This window comes from Bufo gargarizans, chromosome 6 (assembly GCF_014858855.1).
Source record: "Bufo gargarizans isolate SCDJY-AF-19 chromosome 6, ASM1485885v1, whole genome shotgun sequence".
Lineage (NCBI taxonomy): Eukaryota > Metazoa > Chordata > Amphibia > Anura > Bufonidae > Bufo > Bufo gargarizans.
This window is the reverse complement of record NC_058085.1, coordinates 152972702-152994667: the sequence shown is the minus strand read 5'-3', so window position 1 is coordinate 152994667 and position 21966 is coordinate 152972702. Positions and strand designations below refer to the sequence as shown.

At 46.2% G+C, this 21966-nt stretch overlaps 1 protein-coding gene across 1 annotated transcript in view; it reads right to left on the bottom strand.

Annotated features, from left to right (window-relative positions):
- Window positions 1–9257, bottom strand: part of LOC122942064 (protein Wnt-8b-like) — an 83544-nt gene extending 74287 nt beyond the window's left edge. The window contains exon 1 of the mRNA XM_044299556.1: window positions 9077–9257. Coding sequence (XP_044155491.1) covers window positions 9077–9257 — 181 coding nt within the window. The remainder of the gene's footprint in view (window positions 1–9076) is intronic.
- Window positions 9258–21966: the final 12709 nt, after the last annotated feature.

The following is a 21966-nucleotide window of genomic DNA, read 5'->3' as shown; positions in this document are numbered from 1 at the left end:
GTGAGAACCAAGGGGGTAGAGAAATGGAGCTGCAAACCTACTAAGAAGAGATTATCTACTTAATTAAAGATTTTCCCTCTAAACCCTTTAGCCAATCAGAACTCAAGTGCCAGAGAGAGATTGAGTTGATCAAAAGAACACCCCAGGCTCCAATAAAACAAACACCAAGACAGAGGACAGAAGACAGCAGCTAAAAGGGAGGAGGGAGTTCAAGTAAAAGGGATCCTATATGTACAGTGCCTGGAATTACATTCATCTGGACTTACTAACACTCATCTAGTACTTATAAATGTAAACTTCAATAAGAAGTTTAATCCTAAGAATCAGAGGTTTTCAGATCAGCTTGCCTGTGTGTTTATGGTCTGGATCATAAGCCATGTCCACCAGTAGACAAACTGCATGAGATGTACTTATCCTTGTATTACTTTCTATTGTACCTAATAAGATATATGTTATAGTTAAGCAATTATTGTATTACCTGGTTGTTAATTCTTATTATGTATGTGCCAAAGAATAAGTTCGATCCGAAGTTTAGGCAAAATTTGATTCACAACGAATCCGGATTTCCTTGCGCTTCGTGGTAACGAGATGCTTTTTTTCCTAAAATGGCAGCTACACGTGTTACAAAGTGAAAGTAAGAAGCCTGGGAATGCAAGATCACCCATAATGCCATGCAGACCGCCAAGCAGCAGCTAGCCAGCCCCTGTGATGTCACAGCCCTATATAAGCCTCATCCCATGCGGTGTAAGCCATTTCACTGTGATCTGAGCATAGGGAGAGACGTGACAAGCGCTAGGGAAAGTGTTAAAGAATCCTTTAATTGTGGAATATCATGGGGAGAGTTTTTACACACTGTAGGGTGAGCATAGGGAGACTGCAGGGACAGGGCAAGCTCTGTAATCTGAAGCTAAAGGGATCCATAGGAGACATTCCACACTGCAGCAATCACTGTGTAGGGCACAGAGCTATCTAACTGAACAGTGTCCACCTTGTTTAATAGAAAAGCAATTCCATTAGGCCTTGATTCTCAAATTGGGATAAATAACCTGTCTAATTTAACTGTTATTGGGGTGTCTACCTTGTTTAGTAGATAAGCAATTCAGTTAGGCCTTGATTTTCAAATTGGGGTGAATTAGCTGTCTATTATTACTGCTATTGGGGTGCCCACCTTGTTTCATAGATAAGCAATTCAATTAGGCCTTGATTTTCAAATTGGGGTGAATAAGCTGTCTATTATTACTGCTATTGGGGTGCCCACCTTGTTTCATAGATAAGCAATTCAATTAGGCCTTGATTTTCAAATTTGGGTGAATAAGCTTTCTCATTTAACTGTTATTAGGGTGTCCACCTTGTTAAATAGATAAGCAATTCCATTAGGCCTTGATTCTTAAATTGGGGCGAATAAGCTGTCTAATTTTATTGCTATTGAGGTGCCCACCTTGTTTCATAGATAAGCAATTCCATTAGGCCTTGACTATCTAATTGGGATGAATAACCTGTCTAATTAACTGTTATTAGGGTGTCTACCTTGTTTAGTAGATAAGCAATTCTATTAGGCCTTGACTCTCAAATTGGGACGAATAAGCTGTCTATTATTACTGCTATTGGGGAGCCCACCTTGCTTCATAGATAAGCAATTAAATTAGGCCTTGAATCTCAAATTGGGGTGAATAAATCTCACTAAACTGTTATTGGGTTGTCCACCTTGTTAAATAGATAAGAAATTCCATTAGGCCTTGATTCTTAAACTGGCTGAATAAGCTGTCTAATAATACTGTTATTGGTGTGTCCACCATGTTATATAGATAAGCATTTATATCACACCTTGATCCTCAAATTGGGGTAAATAAGCTGTCTAATGCTACTGTTTTTGGGGTTATTGGGGTCTCCACCTTGTCAAATAGATAAGCAATTCCATTAGGCCTTCATGCTCAAATTGGGGTGGATAAGCTGTCTAATATTATTGCTATTGGGGTGTCCACCTTGTTATATAGATAAGCAATTATATTACACCTTGATTCTCAAATTGGGATGACTAACCTGTCTAATACTACTGTTATTGGGGCGCCGACCTTGTTAAATAGATAAGCAATTCTATTAGGCCTTAATTCCCAAATTGGGGTGAATAAGCTGTCTAATATTATTGCTAATGAGGTGCCCACCTTGTTTCATAGATAAGCAATTCCATTAGGCCTTGATTCTCAAACTGGGTGAATAAGCTGTCTAATAATACTGTTATTGGTGTGTCCACATTGACATTGAATAACTTATTTTACATATACATTTACTGTTAGGGTGGGTTTACATCACGTTTTAAGCCTCCGTTTACTATACACGTTAGAAATAAAAGGATACAAAAACACAGCACACCACGTTCTTGTATCCTGCACAGTCTTTGCGAATAAAAATAAATTATAACGTTTTTTTACAATGGAACTATGGAAAGGATACCACTGTATGGCATCAGTCTGAGGCATTTGTTTAACGTATACGTTTTTGTATATGCTAAACGGACAGGAAAAACGTGATGGGAACCCAGCCTTATTGTACAGTATGTCCAACAAAGAGGTGCCAGGGCTCTCCAAAGGATTGGGCAGTGGCAAAATTGTTGCAGCAACAGGCCAGAGCTGCCACTGTCATCTAGCGATCATGTTTTGACGACCAATCCTGCTGTGCTGGAATGGTTGACTCAGTCTTCAATGTCATCTCAACTGACAGCAGACACCCACAGCCAGCAGTCGACGGGTTCCTTTGACACACTCAGTTGGCATGGCCCAGGAACAAGCTCTGTGCCTTCAGATGTCCTGAATAGTGATGGACGAACATCGGCCGTGACGATTCGCGAACGCGATCTAATGTTCGGGAACCGCAAGTTCACAACGGGCCCCATTCACTTTAATGGCAGGCGAACCTGAAAAACCTTCAGGTCATTATTGCAGCCACCAAATACTTACAAGAAGTGCACTAATTGTCCCACAACATGGACAGTGACAAACGAGAGGGGGATCAATGGCAAAAATTCCCACAAAAAATATGTATTTTAATCAGGTCCATTTTTATGCGTCTTAAAGGGAAACTGTCAAAAATTTGGACTGCTTAAGCCTAGAAATTTTTTATTTTAGGCCACGGGAGTACAGGCCCCAAAAATTAGGCATTCACCTCACAGAAAACATCAAGTGATTTTACTGCAGGCCAGTACAAATAGATACAAACTAAAAATAATGGCGTGGTATTAAACAGGCAGGAAGTGCTCAAACCCACATGCAGTTGTGCATATATATACAGGGGAGCAAATCTACACCTGTGGCTCTTTGCTAATGGCAATACCCAGCAAAAATGCATACAGTGGAGGATGCCTGCAGCGAACCACAAGTACCACAATAGACATCCTACACAAGATAGAAATGATGTGGATGTGATAATCAATATAACAATATAACAATAGCAAAGACAGGTGCACTCTGCGGTCTTACTAAACCCTCAAACTGATTTTAAAATTGAGAATTTAGCCAACATGCCCTATGGTGTAGGACATGTCTGAGCCCAAGCACTGCGCCAAGGTTTCTCAAGTAGCTCGGGACCTAACACTCATCTACCTGTGCCGTATGGGCAATACCATGGGCCAGTGGGCAAATTACAGGAGCATGAGGTCCGACACACAAACAACTCACCAGATGCGGTGCTAGGGCTCAGACATGTCCTACACCGTAGGACATGTTGGCTAATCTCTAAATTTTAAAATCTGTTTGAGGGTTTAATAAGACCGCACCTAAATTTTAAAATCAGTTTGAGGGTTTAATAAGACCGTTTAATAAGAGTGCACCTGTCTTTGCTATTGTTATATAGTACAAATAGATGTCAAATACATATGTTTAAAAGAACAAAAAATATTAAATTGGATTAAAAACATGGCTAACGAAATCCCCCCCTCTTGAAAAAAAAACAAATGATAATAGTTGAAATTTGATAACACGTGGTAATCGTCAACAGGTGTTGAATTCCTCAGAGGTCCCAAACATTGGGAATTTACTGGACAGAAAAGAACAAGTAATTATGTTGCTGGAGTTATATTAGAAGGTCATTTAATATAAAGTTTACTGCAGGCCAGTGTAGTACAGGCCTCAAACATTAGGCATTTACCAGACAGAAAAGAACAATTGATAATGTGGCTGGAGGTACATTAGGCGGTCACCGTGATAACAATTTTACTGCTTGCCGGTTAGATTACAGGCCCCAAAAATTATGCATTCACCGTACATAAATGATCAAGTAATTATGTGGCTGGAGGTATATTAGACGGTCATTAGATATCAGTTTTACTGCAGGCCAGTGGAGTACAGGCCCCAAACATTAGGCATTCACCGTACAGAAAATAACAAGTGATTATGTCGCTGGAGGTCTATTAGACGGCCATTGGATATCAATTTTACTGCAGGCCAGTACAAATAGATGTCAAATACATATGTTTATAAAAACTAAAAATATAAAATTGGATTAAAAACATGGCTAACGAAATCCCCCCAAACAAATGATAATAGTTGAAATTCGATAACACCTGGTCATCACAGGTGTTGAGTTCCTCCGAGGTCCCATACATTAGGCATTCACCGGACAGAAAAGGCCTTTTATGCCGCTGTATTTACCTAAGACAGGGACCATTATTTGTTCTGGGTGGTGGCGGATATTTGTGGGCTGTCATAGGGAAATTCAATTAAACGTGGTCGTCACAGGTGTTGAATTCCTCCGAGATCCATGCCTCATTTATTTTTAGAACTGTGAGGTAGTCCACACTGTCGTGAGCTAGGCTAGTGCGCTTATCCGCAGAGATGGACGAACATCGGCCGAAACAGTTCGAGAACGCGATCGCACGAACGCGATCAAATGTTCGCGGCAGGCCCCTTTCACTTTAATGGCAGGCGAACCTGAAAAACCATCAGCTTATATTTGCAGCCACCAAATACTTAGTAGAAGTGTACAAATAGTCCCACAACATGGACAGTGACATACTAGAGGGGGATCAATGACAAAAATTCCAACAAAAAATATGTATCTTAATCAGGGGACATCTTTATGCGTCTTAAAGGGAAATTCTCTGAAATGTGCCCTGTTGGAGCCTAGAAATTTTACGGGCCTTAAAAATTAGGCATTCACCTGACAAGAAATTGTGATTATGTGGCTCAAGGTACATTATGTGTTCACTAAATAACAATTTTACAGTTTTTTTTTTTTTTTTTTCACTTTTTGGGGGGGCAACTGGTATATCACACCAGTAGAAATTATTTGTTCCAATGTCGTTTGTCACTATCTGTAGCTGAAGCAACGCAGCAAAATCGCAAACAAATACTGCACTACCTAACTGCACTATATAGAAAGTATATAATTTGTATATAACACCCTTGCTTCAATAAGTTTTTTCGGGGGGCAACTGGTATATCACACCAGTAGAAATTATTTTTCCAATGTCGTTTGTCACTATCTGTAGCTGAGCTAACGCAGCTAAACCGCAAACAAATGCTGCACTATCCAACTGCACTACATATAAAGTATATAAATGGTATATAACACCCCTGCTTTAATCAGTTTTTTTGTGGGGCAACTGGTATATCACACCAGTAGAAATTATTTGTTCCAATGGCGTTTGTCACTATCTGTAGCTGAGGTAATGCAGCAAAACCGCAAACCAATGCTGCACTACCCAAATGCACTATATAGAAAGTATATAATTGGTATATAACACCCCTGCTTCAATCAGTTTTTAGGGGGGGGGGGGCAACTGGTATATCACAGCACGTCGAATAGGTGCTGGGGAGCTGGGGAAGTGCAGCGGAAGGCAGTAGGCGGTAGCAGTGGAAAAGGAGGAGTTAGCCGAGTAGGAGATGGAGGATGGAGTAGTAGAAGAAGAGGCAGGTCTGCATGCAATCCATGGCAGTAAAACCAAATTCACACGGGTGCCACGGGTTACATGCTTGACGGCCGTCAGAAGGTTCACACTGTGGGCAGTAAAAGTTATGTACCTTCCCTGCCGGTGTTTGCTAGACCACGTGTCTGTGGTCAGATGTATCTTGGCACCGACACTGTGTGCCAGAGATACATTCACTTGCCGCTGAACGTGGCCATATAGCTCTGGGATGCCCTTCTGGGAGAAATATTTCCTTCCAGGGACCTTCCATTGCGGTGTACCAATGGCCACAAATTTTCTAAAGGCCTCCGAGTCCACCAATTTATATGGCAGTAGTTGGTTGGCTAGCAGTTCCGACAAGCCAGCGGTCATCCGTTGGGCAAGAGGATTATCTGGCGTCATAATTTTTTTACGCTTGAACATTTGGGCCACGGAAGCAGGGGCGTAGCTATAGGGGGTGCAGAGGTAGCAGTCGCTACCGGGCCCAGGAGCCTGAGGGGGCCCCAAAGACCCTTGTGCCACATAAGAAGACACCGGTATTATAGAAAGCACATGCTGGTCAAGTTACACCTCTGGCTGGAAGAAATGGGTTAGGTCAAGAATTTGGTATGGGGAGGGTTGCCGTTTCAATTTTTGCCTCAGGCAGCAGGAACGATATGTGCTTCCCTGCCCCTGGCCACAAAGCACTGAGGGAAGGGGGGGCCCAGGATGAACTCTTGCACCAGGGCCCATGACCTTTCAGCTACGCCCCTGCACGGAAGCCTGCCTTGTGCCAGATGAACGTGACGACGGCACGGTGGAAGGTGGAGTGGAGGACAAATGGGAGGAGAGAGGAGAAGGATAAGAGGCAGGACGTGGAGTACCAGGAGTGTGGCTTTGTGGGTTCTGACGGCATTGCTCCCACTGGGCTCGGTGATGGGAGTCCAGGTGCCTTCTTAAGGCGGTCGTCCCTAGGTGAGTGTTGGGCTTACCGCGACTTATGCGTTGACAGCACAGGCTGCAGATGGAAACACTATTATCAGCAGCTGACAAGTTAAAAAAAATCCCACACTGCGGAGCCATGTGCCGGCGTCCTGGAAGCACAAGATGTGACCGTGCATGGTGGATGGCTCGCTCCAGATACATTTACAGTCTGCTTTTTGCCTCCTTTGCACTGCGAGTTCTGCCTGCTTCTCCTCCCTATCTGCTGCTCCTTCTCTCCCTCTGAACTTCTCTCCTCTTCCTCTCTTGTGGGCACCCACATGACGTCCATCGACACCTTCACCACCACTGACATTAGAGATCTTGGAGTAGGCAGCAACAGTGGGGACCACCCTCCTTGGGCTGATCTGGATACTGTCATCAGACCGCTGGCTGGAAGCCGTTCCTACCACCTCTTCCTCATCCGATGCCAAGAATGTCTGCGCATCGGTAAGGTCTGGGAATGGATGGAAATATAATTCCTGTGACTCGAGTGGAGGGGCTATAGTGGTTGTGGTGTCTTTGGGGGTGCAGATACAGAGGATGAGGAGGGTGCAGAAGCGGAAGGCTGAGTGAGCCACTCAACCAACTCTGGTGCATCCTTTGATGTAATCGCACGCACCTTCTCCAACTTCACACTTAGGCTCTGGCCTGGTGCACCTTCCCGACCCCTACCTCCCCTGCAGAATGGCCGGCCTCTTCCTGTCTGTAATTTTTAAAATGACCCTGTGACAAAGTCCCTATAGAAGAGCAGTATTTGTGGAAGCAGGAATATAGAACGGCTTAATGATAATTTACTGGAAGCAGGTATATCAAACCCCTTAATCAGTTTTTTTTTGGGGGGGGTGGGGCAACTGGTATTTCACACCAGCTGAAATTATTTGTTCCAATAGCGTTTGTCCCTCTGGAAAGCTGGGGTATCGCAGCAGAACCACACACAACTCCTGCAAATTACAAATGTACTATATAGAAATTATATTATAGGTATACTTTCTATTATTATTATTATACACACTTATATAGCACTACTAATTCCGCAGTGCTTTACAGACATTAGCATCCAACTGTCCCCAATGGGGCTCACAATCTAAGGGTTAGAAAGTATATTCTGAGTATATCACACCCCTCAGTATGTCACACCTATCAATAGCACACCTATACCAGTCCTTAAAAGGACTTTTGCGGCCCTATTAGCTAGCGTTCGTTGTCCATAACAGTCTGTCCCTGCTACACACAGCAAACTCTCCCTACACTGGCAAAAGACTGAATGTAAAATGGCGGCCAGATCGGCTTTATTTATAGGGTAGAGGGTGTGTCCATGTGCTGAAACGTCTCAATTGGCTGTCCTGTCCCACCTGATGGATGTGTTATAGGTCAAAGTTCGGCACTATGCAAAAAAATATGGCGCGTGCGAATATCTCCATATGTTCACATGTTCGGTGAATCGCGAATGATCAAAGTTCGCTGCGAAACGACCGCCGGGTAAACCACGAGGCCATCTCTAGTCCTGAACCTGCCTCTGTCCTTTGCTGCTCCTTATGCCAGGCAAATGATGTATGCTGCTGGCTCTGCTCTGCTTTTCAGCGAAGAAGATATTGAGGACAGTCAGCAGCTACTGCTCAGCCCAGATTTGAAGAGAGGTCTGCTGCTTCCTCCTGTAGGCGGGCAAGTAGCGACGATGACAGCCACGTGGTTACAGGTGTTGCGAGCGGTCAGGGATGCAGCCATGAGACTGCTGAGAGTGAAATAAGTGATAAGCACATAGTAGTAGATGATGTAGCCAGGACCGGCTTCAGATTCATGTGGGCCCTTGGGCGATAAATCGCAGTGGACCCTCTTGTGGCATTTTTTTACATTTACATGTACCCCTGTGGCTCAGACACTGTATAAAGACCCCCAGTAGCCCCAATACAGTATAATGACCCCCCCCCCAATGCCCCCACACATAGTATAATAACCCCTAGTGGTCCCCCACACAGTATAATGACCCCCTAGTGGCCGCCCCCCATAGTATAATGAGGATGAGAAAGGACAGGATATGGGGGGCAGGGGCAGGTGTCATGGAGGCAAACTGCTTAATGTTAAAACAACTAAATAGCATGAAGCTGCTGGTCTACTGCATCCAGCAGCAGCTTGAAGAGTTCCCTGACCCCCCCTCCTCCTGTCCCACGGAGAAGAGACAGCCACAGAGAAGAGACAGTCACAATACAGACTCACTCACACACTGCTGCTCCACCCCTGCAGTCTCTTTCCTCCTCCTGTGCAGAGGGGGCGTGTCTAAAGCTTGTAAAGCAAAATGTCCTGCTCTGATGAACAGAGTGAAGAGGGGGCGTGTCGGAAGCTCCGCAGCACAGGAGCTTGTAGGGGGACAGCAGCAGCCGGCTTCTGCATGCTCCATTCTAATGCTGCGGCCCTGTTACTGCTCCCGGGCCCCTTCTGCCCCTTCTGCCCTCAGAGCCCAAAGCAGTGGGCCCCCCAGGAGCAGTGGGCCCCGGAACTTGCCCTGGATGTAGCCAATCGCATGTGGGAGTCGGGTGAAGAGGGGGCTTCATCATCATCAGGGGTGAGGGTGGCAGCTTGCCCATGAGACAGCGGCAGGTTGGCAGCGTGTGGTTAAGCCAGCAGGGTGCTAGCATCGCCGTGAGCCAGCAGGGTGGCAGCAGTGTGAGATCTGGAACCAAACATGCACAGGGTAGACCATCTGCTACTCAGGAGCCTACCTGTCTGGAAACAACTAGCGGTGCATGGCTTCATAGAGGCAGTGGCAGGCAGTCATCACGCAGTGGTGGAGGTAAAATGCCATACTCGCCAGTGTGAGAATTTTTCATCAAGTCACCAGAGGACGTCAGCATGGCCATATGTAGGATCAGTGGGGAGAAGGTGAAGCGTTTCCAGGGTGCCAATGTTGGCACCACATCCCTGTGTCAGCACATGGACCATCACCATAAAGTGGCCTGAGAAAACTATGGAGCTAATGTAGTGTTACATTCTGACCCCTCTCCCAGTGGCCCACACCCCTTCTCCAGCAGTCAGGGCTCCATCACCTCAGCAGAAGGGAGCTGTGTTTCCTTCTCATAGTCTACTGGTCCTGATGCTCCTCCTACTCAATGTCATGGGTTTTGCCATCAATTGATCACCGAGGTGATTGCAAAGACAACAGGATGCTTGCACTAATACAACAGCACAGAAGGTGAATGTGCTCCTGCGCAAGTTGCTGGTGCTGCAGTCCATCCCTTTACTTGTGGTTGACTCTGTAGAACTGATGGCTTGTGCTGAGCCAAGGTGGAGAGTCCCAAGCCATCACTACTTCTCTAAAAAAGCTGTACCAGCTCTGCATATGTACGTACAGCAAAAGGTGGGCCGGTCCTTAAGCCTGTCGGTGTCTGGAACAGTTCATGGCAGCGCTGACGTACTGAGCTATAGCTATGGTTAAGGAAAATATATGTCCTTTACGGCCCACTTGGTAAATGTGGTCCCTGTCCAGGCACACCAGAAACTTGGCTCGGTGATGGCAGTGCCGCCTCCACGTTCTCATGCTGTGATTCCAGCACCAATGTCCTCCTCTGCCTCCTCATCTTCCACCTTGTCCTCAGCCTCCAGTCTAGGCACAGTTCGGAGTGGTCCTCCAGCATACTATTTATGCAGAGCACGGCGGTGTCACGCTGTTCTGCACCTGAGCAGCCTGGGCAAACAGAGTCACACCAAGGAGGAACTGCTCTGCGTCATCAACCAAGAAATTGAATCCTGGCTGTCTCCTCACCAACTGAAGATTGGAACCGGGGTCACCGATAACGGGAAGAACATTCTGTCGGCGCTGCATCAAGGAGGGCTGACCCATGCACCTTGCATGGTGCATGTCTTTAATTTGGCTGTAACCAGTTCCTGAAGTGTCCCACCCAACTGCAAGGCTTCTGGAAAATGGCCAGGAAACTGCATGCACTTCAGCCACTCTTACCGTGCAAAACATGCCCTCCCTGAGCTGTAAAGGCAGAATAGTCTATGGTTATAAGGGAAAATAATAGCATTCTTAATACAGAATGCTAAGTAAATTAGGCATGGAGGGGTTAAAAAAATAAATAATAATAATTAAACTCACCTCATCCACTTGTTCGCGCTGCCCGTGATAGACCATGTGATGAGCGCAGTGGCGTCACCAAAGTTCCTTTTCCTCCCAGGTCATCAAAGAAGAAGAAAGAAGACGAGCCAGGCAGCGCGAACAAGTGGATGAGGTGAGTTTAATTTTTTAATTTTTTTGTTTTTTAACCCCTCCATCCCTAATTTACTTAACATTCTGTATTAAGAATGATATTATTTTCCCTTATAGCCATGTTATAAGGGAAAATAATAATGATCGAGTCCCCATCCCGATCGTCACTTAGAAACCATGCGTGAAAATCACATCGCATCTGCACTTGCTTGCGGATGCTTGCGATTTTCACGCAGACCCATTCACTTCTATGGGGCCTGCGTTGCGTGAAAAACACACAATATAGAGCATGCTGCGATTTTCACGCAACGCACAAGTGATGCGTGAAAATCACCGCTCATGTGCACAGCCCCATAGAAATGAATGGGTCCGGATTCAGTGCGGGTGGAATGCGTTCACCTCACGCATTGCACCTACGCGGAAAACTTGCCCGTGTGAAAGGGGCCTTAGCTTTGAGGCCTAGACTCCGGTCTATTCCGTCTGTGTGTTATCTGGTGTTATCACCACCCCATTATCCGTGACACAATCATGGCCGTGACCCCCTCACTTCCTCCCATTGTTATGTGATCCTCTGTCTTCTTTCTCCCTTGTGGTTTCCCCACCAATGTGAACAATAAAATGTAGCTGGGCACCATTTTTTATGCAATTCTTTCGAAACAAATCATAAAAGTTTCCAATTCTTTTGGCTGATGAATTTTGTAACAAATTTGATTAGGTTAGAATTGATTTGCTCATCTCTAGTCTGAAGACTTTCCAAATGCACTGTAAGATATTTTACTATGAACCTATAGGTGTACTTGACTACTTGACTTGCTGCCTAATCACTGGCAGCCCCACTCTCCTCTATCTTCCCAGCACATCTCTTCACTGTTGGTGATTAGTGAGCACCAGGAAGATAGATGGGAGCGGGACTGTCAGGAATCAGCACTGACAATACATGTTAGGCCTCATGCACACGACCGTTGTTGTGTCCCGTGTCCGTTGTTCAGTTTTCCGTGATTTTCTGCGGACCTATTGACTTTCAATGGTTCCGTGGAAAACTCGGCTAATGCACCGTTTGTCATCCGCGTCCGTGATCCGCGTTTCCAGTCCGTGAAAAAAATAGGACCTGTCCTATTTTTTTCACGGACAACGGTTCGCGGACCCATTCAAGTCAATGGGTCCGTGAAAAAACACGGAGGCACACAAGATTGTCGTACGCGTCCGTTTTTTCCTATCGTGTGCATGAGGCCTTATACGCGGGGACAGAGGTAGAAGACTTTAAAAAGCTAAAGCCTTCTGTCTGTGTTACCGTACAAATAATATTAGAGCTAATCACTGGCAGCACTGCTCTCCTCTATCTTCCTGGTGATCACAAAATAACTAGTCACTGGGACAAGCCTTGAAGATAGAGGAGAGGGAGGCTGCCATCATTCAGTGCTGACAACAAGTTAGGCTACTTTCACACTGGCTTTCCGTTTGCGAGATCCGTTCAGGGCTTTCACAAGCGGTCCAAAACGGATCAGTTTTGCCCTAATGCATTCTGAATAGAAAAGGATCTGCTCAGAATGCATCAGTTTGCCTCCGTTCTGTCTCCATTCCGCTTCCTGCTTGCAGCGTTTTGATGTCCGTCTGACGAAACTGAGCCAAACGGATCCATTCTGACACACAATGTAAGTCAATAGGGAAGGATCTGTTTTCTATGACACAATCTGGCACAATAGAAAACGGATCTGTCTTCTATTGACTTTCATTGGTGTTCAAGAAGGATCCGTCGTGGCTATGTTAAAGATAATACAAACGGATCCGTTCTGAATGGATGCCGACAGTTGAATTATCTGAACGGATCCGTCTGTGCAGATCCATGACGAATTTGCACCAAACGCCAGTGGGAAAGTAGCCTTAACTAAACAGGGATACTTGTAAAAGGTTCTTAAAAGTATCTTATATACATTTAAGGATGGAGCAGGTGGATCAGGGACCCTGTATATCCAAATCCTCCAAACACATCTTTGTGCTAAGCTTTCTGCATGTCAAATCCATGTTTGCTTAAAATCTAGCAAAAACTGATGGCTTTCTATCTAACTGTCATTATCTTTTCAATTGTGTTTTATGCATTATTTATTAACACAAAAGCTAAATTCTTGAAACAAGGATGGAGCAATCATTTTGGTGTCTAGGTCCTATTTAAGGTTCCGCAGCAAGACTAGGGCTCACAGATCAAAGCCATGGCTAGGAGTGCTGAAAGGAAAAAACAATTCTGGTGGTAGTAATAGTGCCACACGTAGCCATTGTACTGGTTGTGGGGACAGCGGTAGCAACAGTGGCAGTCATGGGAAATAGAGAGCACGGTTTTCAGCACCAGAGGGGGTGTAGTGACACCCAAACAGACCAAGTTGTCCCCCGCCAGTGTCCAAAACACCACTTTTGTCAAAATGAATGAGGCATGGATCAGGAGGATTTTCACACTCCTCGGGATTAGGCTGATGAAGAGATCTAGCTTTGCTGATGGTGCCACATTATACCACTGCTCCTGTCTGCCTGTCAATTATGCTGTCTACCTACCATCATTTTCCATACAGCTGTTGCTGCCATTATGCCACTGCCGCTGTCTGCCTGCCAACGTGTACCATATGGTTGCTGCTGTCACCATTGCGACCACTATTAACGCTACACATCCACCACTACTACTACTACTCAGGGGTACACCGATCATAAGGCAAAGTGAGGTGGTGGCCCCTGCCAGCGCTTTTCTACTAATGCAGGGGGCGGAAATCAGGGTTGAACTGACCTCTGGCTCCCTCTGTTCCTCTTCCCACTCATCACTATATACCCACTACAGGCACTCTAACTGCCCTGCAGTGCTTCTGCCATCCCAGTAATTTATGCCTCGACATAATAAACTATTTTTATTATACGGCTGCATAAAGGAATGACAGGGTAGGACAACAGCAGAAGCTGGGCAGCAGCTTATACTCCTTGCTCAGTGGAGTCCCGCCCTCCTCAATAAGGCTCTCCAGCATTTCCCTGAGCACCAGCTCCATTGCCCCATCTAAGAAAGCCCATCCCTCAGTATGGAGGGCAGACATCCAGGGACAGAGATTCTAACAGAGGAGGAGGATAAAAAGAGGAAGATCCCTCCATTCTGAAGAGGTTGCACTGAATCCTCTGTGGAGCCTAGTTTGGTGAGTTTTGCTCAACGGAGAGATGTCTGTGTGTGCTAAGAAGGGTTGCCACCTTTCCCAACAAAAAATACCAGCCAAATTAGTGTGGCTTAACACGGGGTGTAAAGTCGCTGTCATACTGTGGCTCTCAATAATATTAATGCCCCCATTAGTGCCACCCAGAATTAATAATGACAGCATTAATGCCCCCAGCATTAATAATTCACCCATTTGTGCCCCAAGGAGGAACAATGTCCCCATTAGTGTGCCCCAGGAAAAATAATGCACCCATTAGTGCACCACATTAAAAATAATGCCCCCATTTGTGCCCCCAGGAGGAATAATGCCCCAATTAGTGAGCCCCAGTAAAAATAATGCCCAAATAGTGCCCCCCAGGAAGAATAATGCCCACATTAGTGCCCCCCAGGAAGAATAATGCCCCCATTAGTGCCCCCCAGGAACAATAATGCCCCCATTTGTTCCCCCAGGAATAATAATGCCCCCATTAGTGCCCACAATAAGAATAATGCCCCTATTATTGCACCCCAGTAAAACTAATGCCCCTCTAAGTGCCCCCCAGGAATAATAATGCCCCCATTAGTGCCCCCCGCAAAGTATAATGCCCACCATTAGTGCTAATGCCCCCTTCTCTGCTTCAGCCAAAAAAAAAAACAAAAAAAAACACTCACCTCCTCGATTTGCTCACGTCGCTGTGAACGCTCACAGTGTGAGGACGTCTCACGGGTCCTGTCCTCCAGTCAGCAGCGCGAGCAAATGGAGGAGCCGAGTGCTTTTTTTTTTTTTTTTTATTACCAGAAGTGTGTAAAGGCTGTACTAATTAGAGCTCCGTAATGGAACCCGTCATTGGTAGCAGGCTTTGTAGGTAAATAAAAAATTACCGGCACTGGCAGGGCCACTAAATGACGTCACATCTAAACCCGGCGCAGGCGCACTGAGGATGGAGCAGCCGAGCGAGCGTCCTCCTCTCAGTGCGCCTGCGCCGACTGAAGACAGGTACGGCGCAGGTGCCAGATTTTGAACGCAGACAGGGCCAGCCAGAAGACGAGCGTGTTCGCTGGCCCTGTTAATTAACATGTGGAGGAGGTGTCTTTATGAAAGGAGGATGCGGCTGCTACCAACAAGTAGCTGCCCTACTTGCTAGTAGACAGGTAATTTACATATGATAAAAGTCCGTTTTTTGAATTAACTACTGAACCAAAATGAGTAATAGCATTATATATTAATATATCGGTGGTAGACTACTTGAACAATTGTAGCTAGAGATCCATATTGATACAAGGTACTTGGACTAAGAATTCAGCAAAATAATCAGTTGAGCAAAAGTTGAATCTCATTCCTCGGTACTATCACCGAGATATTAATCAGCAGTACTTATACCTAGATAATTAGATACAGTAACTTTTATTGTTAAATAGGTGATGTGTTTTAAGATTGTACTGGTCTATGTTGACTCTACCCAAAGAGATCAGTACAATCTTGAAACGTAATGTCTGTTCAACAATAAAAGCTATCTATGTATAAGTACTGCTGATTAAGTAATCCTTGATGATAGAACCAAGGAATAAGAAATTTTGTTAACTCCATTGGTTATTTGCATATTTACACATGCAAGTGGGCAGAAAAAAATTGCATCCCTCTTACAAGAAACTAGGGGGGAGAATTATCAAAACTAACTAGTGTAACGAAAAACTGTCTTAGTTGCCGATAGAAACTAATCAGATTCCACCTTTCATTTTTCAGAGTTCTTTTAAAAAATGAAAGGTGGAATTTGATTGGTTGCCACGGGCAACTAAGTCAATTTAAATTTACACCAATTTTAACCCCTTCACGCCCGATGATGTACATGTATGTCCGCTGCGGGCACCATAGCCGCGGGTGGCTGCCTGCTTCCTATAGCAGACACCCGCAGCTAATGTCCACAACCGGCAGTAATGCCGATCGCGGACATTTAACCCCTCAAATGCCACTTTTGGTTGTGCTCCGGCTCCCCCGTGTGGCGATCGGAGAAGCCGGAGCATGTATGCAGCAGTCCTTATCTTTGTGAATGACAGGAGGCTGCTGCATAGTATTTCTTATAGAGCCCTTGCCTGTAATAGGGCTCCATAGGAAAGTAGTGAAATCATCATAGATTCCAATGCAAGTGCATTGGAGTCTATGATAATAGCAATCAGATGATTGATTGTCATAGTTCCCTATTGTAAAAAACTAAACAAAAAAAACCCCAACATTTTAATCACCCCCTTTTCCCAAAATAAAACTAAATAACTAAAAAAATAAAATGTCAATGTAGGAAAACACACAGAGTATAAAAATATAAAAAGATATTCCCCATACGGCAAACAGCAAAATCACCGTTTTTGGTCGCTTTATTTTCTACAAAAAAATTAAATAAAAAGTGATCAAAAAGTCACACACCCCGGAACGGTATCAATGAAAAGTTCAGATTGCCCCGCAAAAAATGAGCCACCATACAGCTCCGTACACATAATTACAGAAAAGTTATGGGGGGGGGGGCGGAGTTTGGCCGCTGAGCTGCATGGCTGCTGGTGACTGAGCTCCTCATCCTAACCGGCACAAACCCCCTTTTATAGCACCTTTCAGTCGCTCAAAATGGGCAAAGTGGGGAGAGATCGCCCCAGGGAAACTGCCGACCCACCTGTGAACCGCTCCAAACAACCTGACATGGAGCAATTCCTGAGAAAAGCCTCCAAGGGCTCCGCTGCGGGGACACCTAAGATGGCGCCGGCTCCTTCTCTCCATTCCGACGCAGATTAATTTTCGGAAGCGGGCAGTTTTTCGGATGTTTCCGAATATAAAAATCGCAAGCGGGGATCGAATCTTTCAAAATCGATCCTTCGCGAAATTTTGGACTCTGCTCTGGCTCCCCTGAAGCAAGACCTGACCGAAATAAAGACCGATCTTCGATCCATTGGTCAAAGAGTCGCGGCGCTGGATAAAGATCTCATCATTGATGCCCTCCTGCGAATCGAAGATCAGGAAAATCGCAGTCGCAGACGTAATATTCGCATCCGCGGTCTCCCCGAAATATTCGCATCGGAAGTTCTCGAAAAAATCTCGAAAGAAATATTCGAGAATCTTTTAAATCCAGAAAGAGCAGCAAATATTGTTATTGAACGCATACACCGCGCTCTTCGTCCCAAGCCAAAGGCATTGGACCCTCCGAGAGATGTTGTCTGCGGTATCCTCAGTTTTGTGGACACTGCGGCTCTATTGAAAGCCAGTAGAGAGGCGGACCGCCTGGAATATGAAGGCTCACAGCTGCAGTTCTTTCAGGACTTAGCACCTTCCACGCTGGCAAAGAGACGTATTTTGCGTCCGCTTCTTGAAGTTCTTAAATCCTCTGGGACCCAGTTTCGCTGGCTGTACCCCTTTGGCTTGGCAGTCTCCAAAAACGGAAGGCAGATCACCATACGCACGCCTCAGGACTTATCCGGGGCCTGGATCCCACTGGGCATAACTCCGATTGAAATCCCGTCCTGGATGCCGGCGAACCAGGGAGATCCTATACCCTCGCCGCCGACTGCAGACACCTGGTCCCTTGTGCCTGCCGGGAAGAAATCCCGACCCAGTCAGAGTTCTCAGACCCCCGCTGCTGCGGGTCGCTCTCCTCATCGCTGACGCCTTCCTGCTGGGATGATCACCACTTTTTGTTGGTCACAGTTCCGGTGCTCTCCTGCAGTGGACCTCCGACGGTTACAGATTTCTCCTTTTTTGCTGTTCAGGACATGCATCAGGGCCATCTAGTCTATGACAAGACCTTTCTGGATGTTTTCAGACCTTTGTTTGCCTCTCTAAGGACTTTACCTTCCTGAATGTTACCTATCTCTCCCCTACCATCCTCCTCTGCACGGGGGATTTGCTTGCCGATGTTTCCCCCATTGACTCCCTTGTTACCTGATGGCCTTTTCTTGGCCTCTACCAGCTCTACGAGACCCCCTGCCTGTTGGATCCCGGCACCAGTCCGTGATGAGAAAGGATCCTATGGTTTCCAGGCGCTCCGTGGAGCTTATAGTTCTGCATTATGTGATTTTGACTGATTGTTTGCTGTTTTTTCTCCCTTCTTTTGCCCTCATGTGTTTCCCTCCTTGTGTCCTTTTATCCCACCCTCATGTTCTTATTTGGTTCGCTCAGATTCTGATTGCTATATGCTTTCCTACTGACTTAAAATGGCTTCTCTTGTAGTTTCCTCCCTTAATGTCCGGGGCCTGAACGAGCCGTGCAAGAGATCCCAGGTGATTTCCCTGCTACAAAAAGATAAAGTCTCAGTCGCCTTTTTCTAGGAGACACATTTTCAGGCAGGTAAGATTCCAAATCTTCCTTCCAAAAAGTTTACTCAGTGGTTCCATAGTGCGCAGTCCTCCGCTAGCCGGGGTGTCAGTATTGCCATTCACAAGCAGGTGCCCTTTGCGGTTACAGCCTCCTCCTCGGATCCTGATGGCCGGTACTTATTTGTGAAGGGCTCTATAGCAGGCACACTGGTTACACTGGCCAATATTTACGCGCCAAATAGGGGACAGGTTGCATGGCTGGTTCAGACCCTCTCTGCGCTTGCTGCGTTCAAACATGGTATGGTAATACTAGGGGGTGATTTTAATGTGACCTTGGACCCACTCCTGGACTCCTCCTCGGGGAGATCGGCTATCACTCATGTCCGTCTTAGACGCCTGAGAGTGGCTCTGCGTAAACTAGGTGTTATTGACACCTGGCGTGCCCTGAACCCTACAGGTCGTGACTACTCATTCTACTCCCATGCCAAGTCCTCACACCATAGATTAGATTAGGTCTTCCTCTCCTCTGAACATGTCAAACAAATTGTAAACACCCGTATAGGCAATATTACGTTGTCGGACCACGCCCCTGTCTTTCTGACGGTTTCGCTGTCCACTCTCCCTAACAGAGAATGGAACTGGCGTCTCAATGAAACTATCATTCAAGACCAGGTGTCATCTGAGAAGATAGCCTCCTCCCTCCAGGAGTTCTTCAGTAATAACACCGCGGGTCCCTCCCCTCCCTCCCCTGCTGTAATCTGGGAAACCCACAAGGCCGTGATCCGTGGGATCACTCTTGGCTCCCATATTAAAAAACAAAGAGCGCAGGCCATGTCCACCCTTTTATCCCGTATCGCCACTCTTGAGCTCAGCCATAAGCAATCCCAAGCGATAAGCCTTGCGGAGGAGCTTTCGGTCGCGCGATCCCAACTAAAAAACATGTTAAACATTACCTCAGCTAAACTACTCCTGCGTGCTCGCTTTAAATCCTACGCCCACTGGGACAGGGGGAACAAACTTATGGCGGCGTTAACTAAACAACAGTTTTCCGATTCCTTCATACCGGCAATCAAGGACGCCGCGGGCAATCATCTTAAATCCACCCCTGACATAGCCAGAGCATTTTGTGCCTTTTACGAAGATCTTTACAACCTCCCAGCCCCTCCTGGCTCTTCTCCCTGTTCCATCGCGGAGGCCTCGGATAAGTTCCTCTGCTCCCTTCAGCTTCCCTCTATATCCCCAGACCAGTCCTCCCAACTATTAGCGCCCATCACCGGCCCGGAAGTCCTGAGAGTCCCTGAGAGTCTTAGCCACCATCCCCTCCGGTCGTAGCCCTGGCCCTGACGGTTTCACCATCTCTTATTATAAAACTTTTAAATCTGTCCTCGCTCCTCAATTTAGTTCCCTGTGTAATTATCTCCTGGACGGTGGCCACCTCCCTCCCCAGTCACTTACAGCCCACATCACCATTATTCATAAAGAGAACAAAGACCCGTTGCAATGCGGCAGTTACCGCCCTATCTCCCTACTAAATACGGACATTAAATGGTGGGATAAGATCTTGGCTCAACGGATTCAAAAAGTTCTCCCGGACGTCATCCCCAAAGAACAGATTGGCTTTGTCTCTGGCAGACAGGGCAATGAGAATACCGTTCGCCTCCTTCATCTTATGAACTGGGCACGGTCTACTTCAACTCCGTCAGCTCTGCTGAGCACCGATGCAGAGAAAGCTTTTGACAGAGTGAGCTGGCAGTATATGTCACTGGCTTTGTCGAAATTTGGCTTTCCTGACCGACTTATCTCGGCTATTCTCTCTCTGTACTCGGCCCCCTCTGCCAGGGTCAAAGTCAATGGCACTCTTTCACCCGCCTTTGCCATTACTAATGGCACTAGGCAAGGTTGCCCCCTCTCCCCCTCACTATTCGTGATAGTCATGGAAACTCTCCTGTGCAAAATTAGGCAGGATCCCGATATTGAAGGTCTTAAGAAAGCATCTCATACTCACCTCACGGCTGCGTTTGCGGACGACCTCCTTATTATGACCACCAACCCCGAGAAATCCTTCCCCCGACTACACTCTATATTTGAATAATTTGGTTGGATCTCCAATTTTAAGAGCAATTATAGCAAATCCCTTGCCTTGAATGTTACCTGTAAACCCACTCTTGTTGCGTCGCTTAAACGCTCCACCCCCTTCGCTTGGCCACCCGGGATATCACATTTCTGGGGATTCATATCTCTGCGAACCTGAATGATCTTTACAGCCTCAACTACACCCCTATGCTTAACTCCATTAAATCCCATTTACAGTCGGTCAAACTTCCCTTCATTTCTTGGATAGGCAGGAAGAACTATCTCAAGACCTTCATTGTCCCCAAACTCTTATACCTGCTGCAGACGCTACCCATATGGCTTCCACGCTCATACTTTACGGAGCTGCGGCGGAGATTCTCCCTTTTCCTCTGGACGAACAAGCCATCTAGGATAGCTTATTCCACATTGACGAGGGAAAAGAGGTTCGGTGGCTTTGGCCTTCCTGATGTCCACCTGTATTACACTGCTACGCACCTGAATAGGTGCTTTTCTCTCCTTTCCCGAAGCCCCCCGAACTTATGCACAGCTCTAGAGCGTGACCTGGTTACGTATAGGGACAATCTCGTCTTGTGGGGGGTTCGTAACTGCACACCCTCACACTCCTTTGTCTCTCCCATCTGGAAAGGCATGCTCGTTGAATGGGCTAAACTCTACAAATCTAAAGATCTTAGATTCCCAAGCCCCCACCTTCCTTTACACCTCTTACAAAACTTAGTACATCCTGAGACCACTGCCCCTTCAGGTGTTTGGTATAGGTTGTCTGATCACACCCTACAAGAGATTATGTCCACGGCTGGAGACTTGGCATGGGACACAATTCAGGTTTTACCTGTGGTTCAAAAGCAATCCTTCCTAGCCCTAGCTGCCTTTCGCAAAGATATTGCGATTTTGAAACTCCCTCCCATCTGCACTGTAGAACCCACCTGGCTGGAAAAGAAACTAGATATGCCGATCCCCCCGAAGAAGCCCCTGTCCACTCTCTACAAGGAGTTGCTCTCTTCCACACCTCCAGTACTATCCTTTCTACCCGCCTGGGAGAAGGAACTTTCGTACCGCCTCTCAGAGCCTGAAAAAGCATTTATCCTCTCCAACTCTCATGGATTTAGTCGCTGTATCAAAATCCAGGAAAATTCCTTTAAGCTACTTACACGTTGGTACAGAACGCCTGAATTCCTCCACAATCTTAATCATGAGATACCCGATCAGTGCTGGCGGTGTGGAACAGAGAAGGGGTCCCTATCTCACATATGGTGGTCTTGCAGTCTAATCCGTCCCTTCTGGACACAGATTGAGAGCCTGATTGGCCAAATTTGCGGCTCCCCTATAAGACTAAGTGCACAATTGGTCTTGATT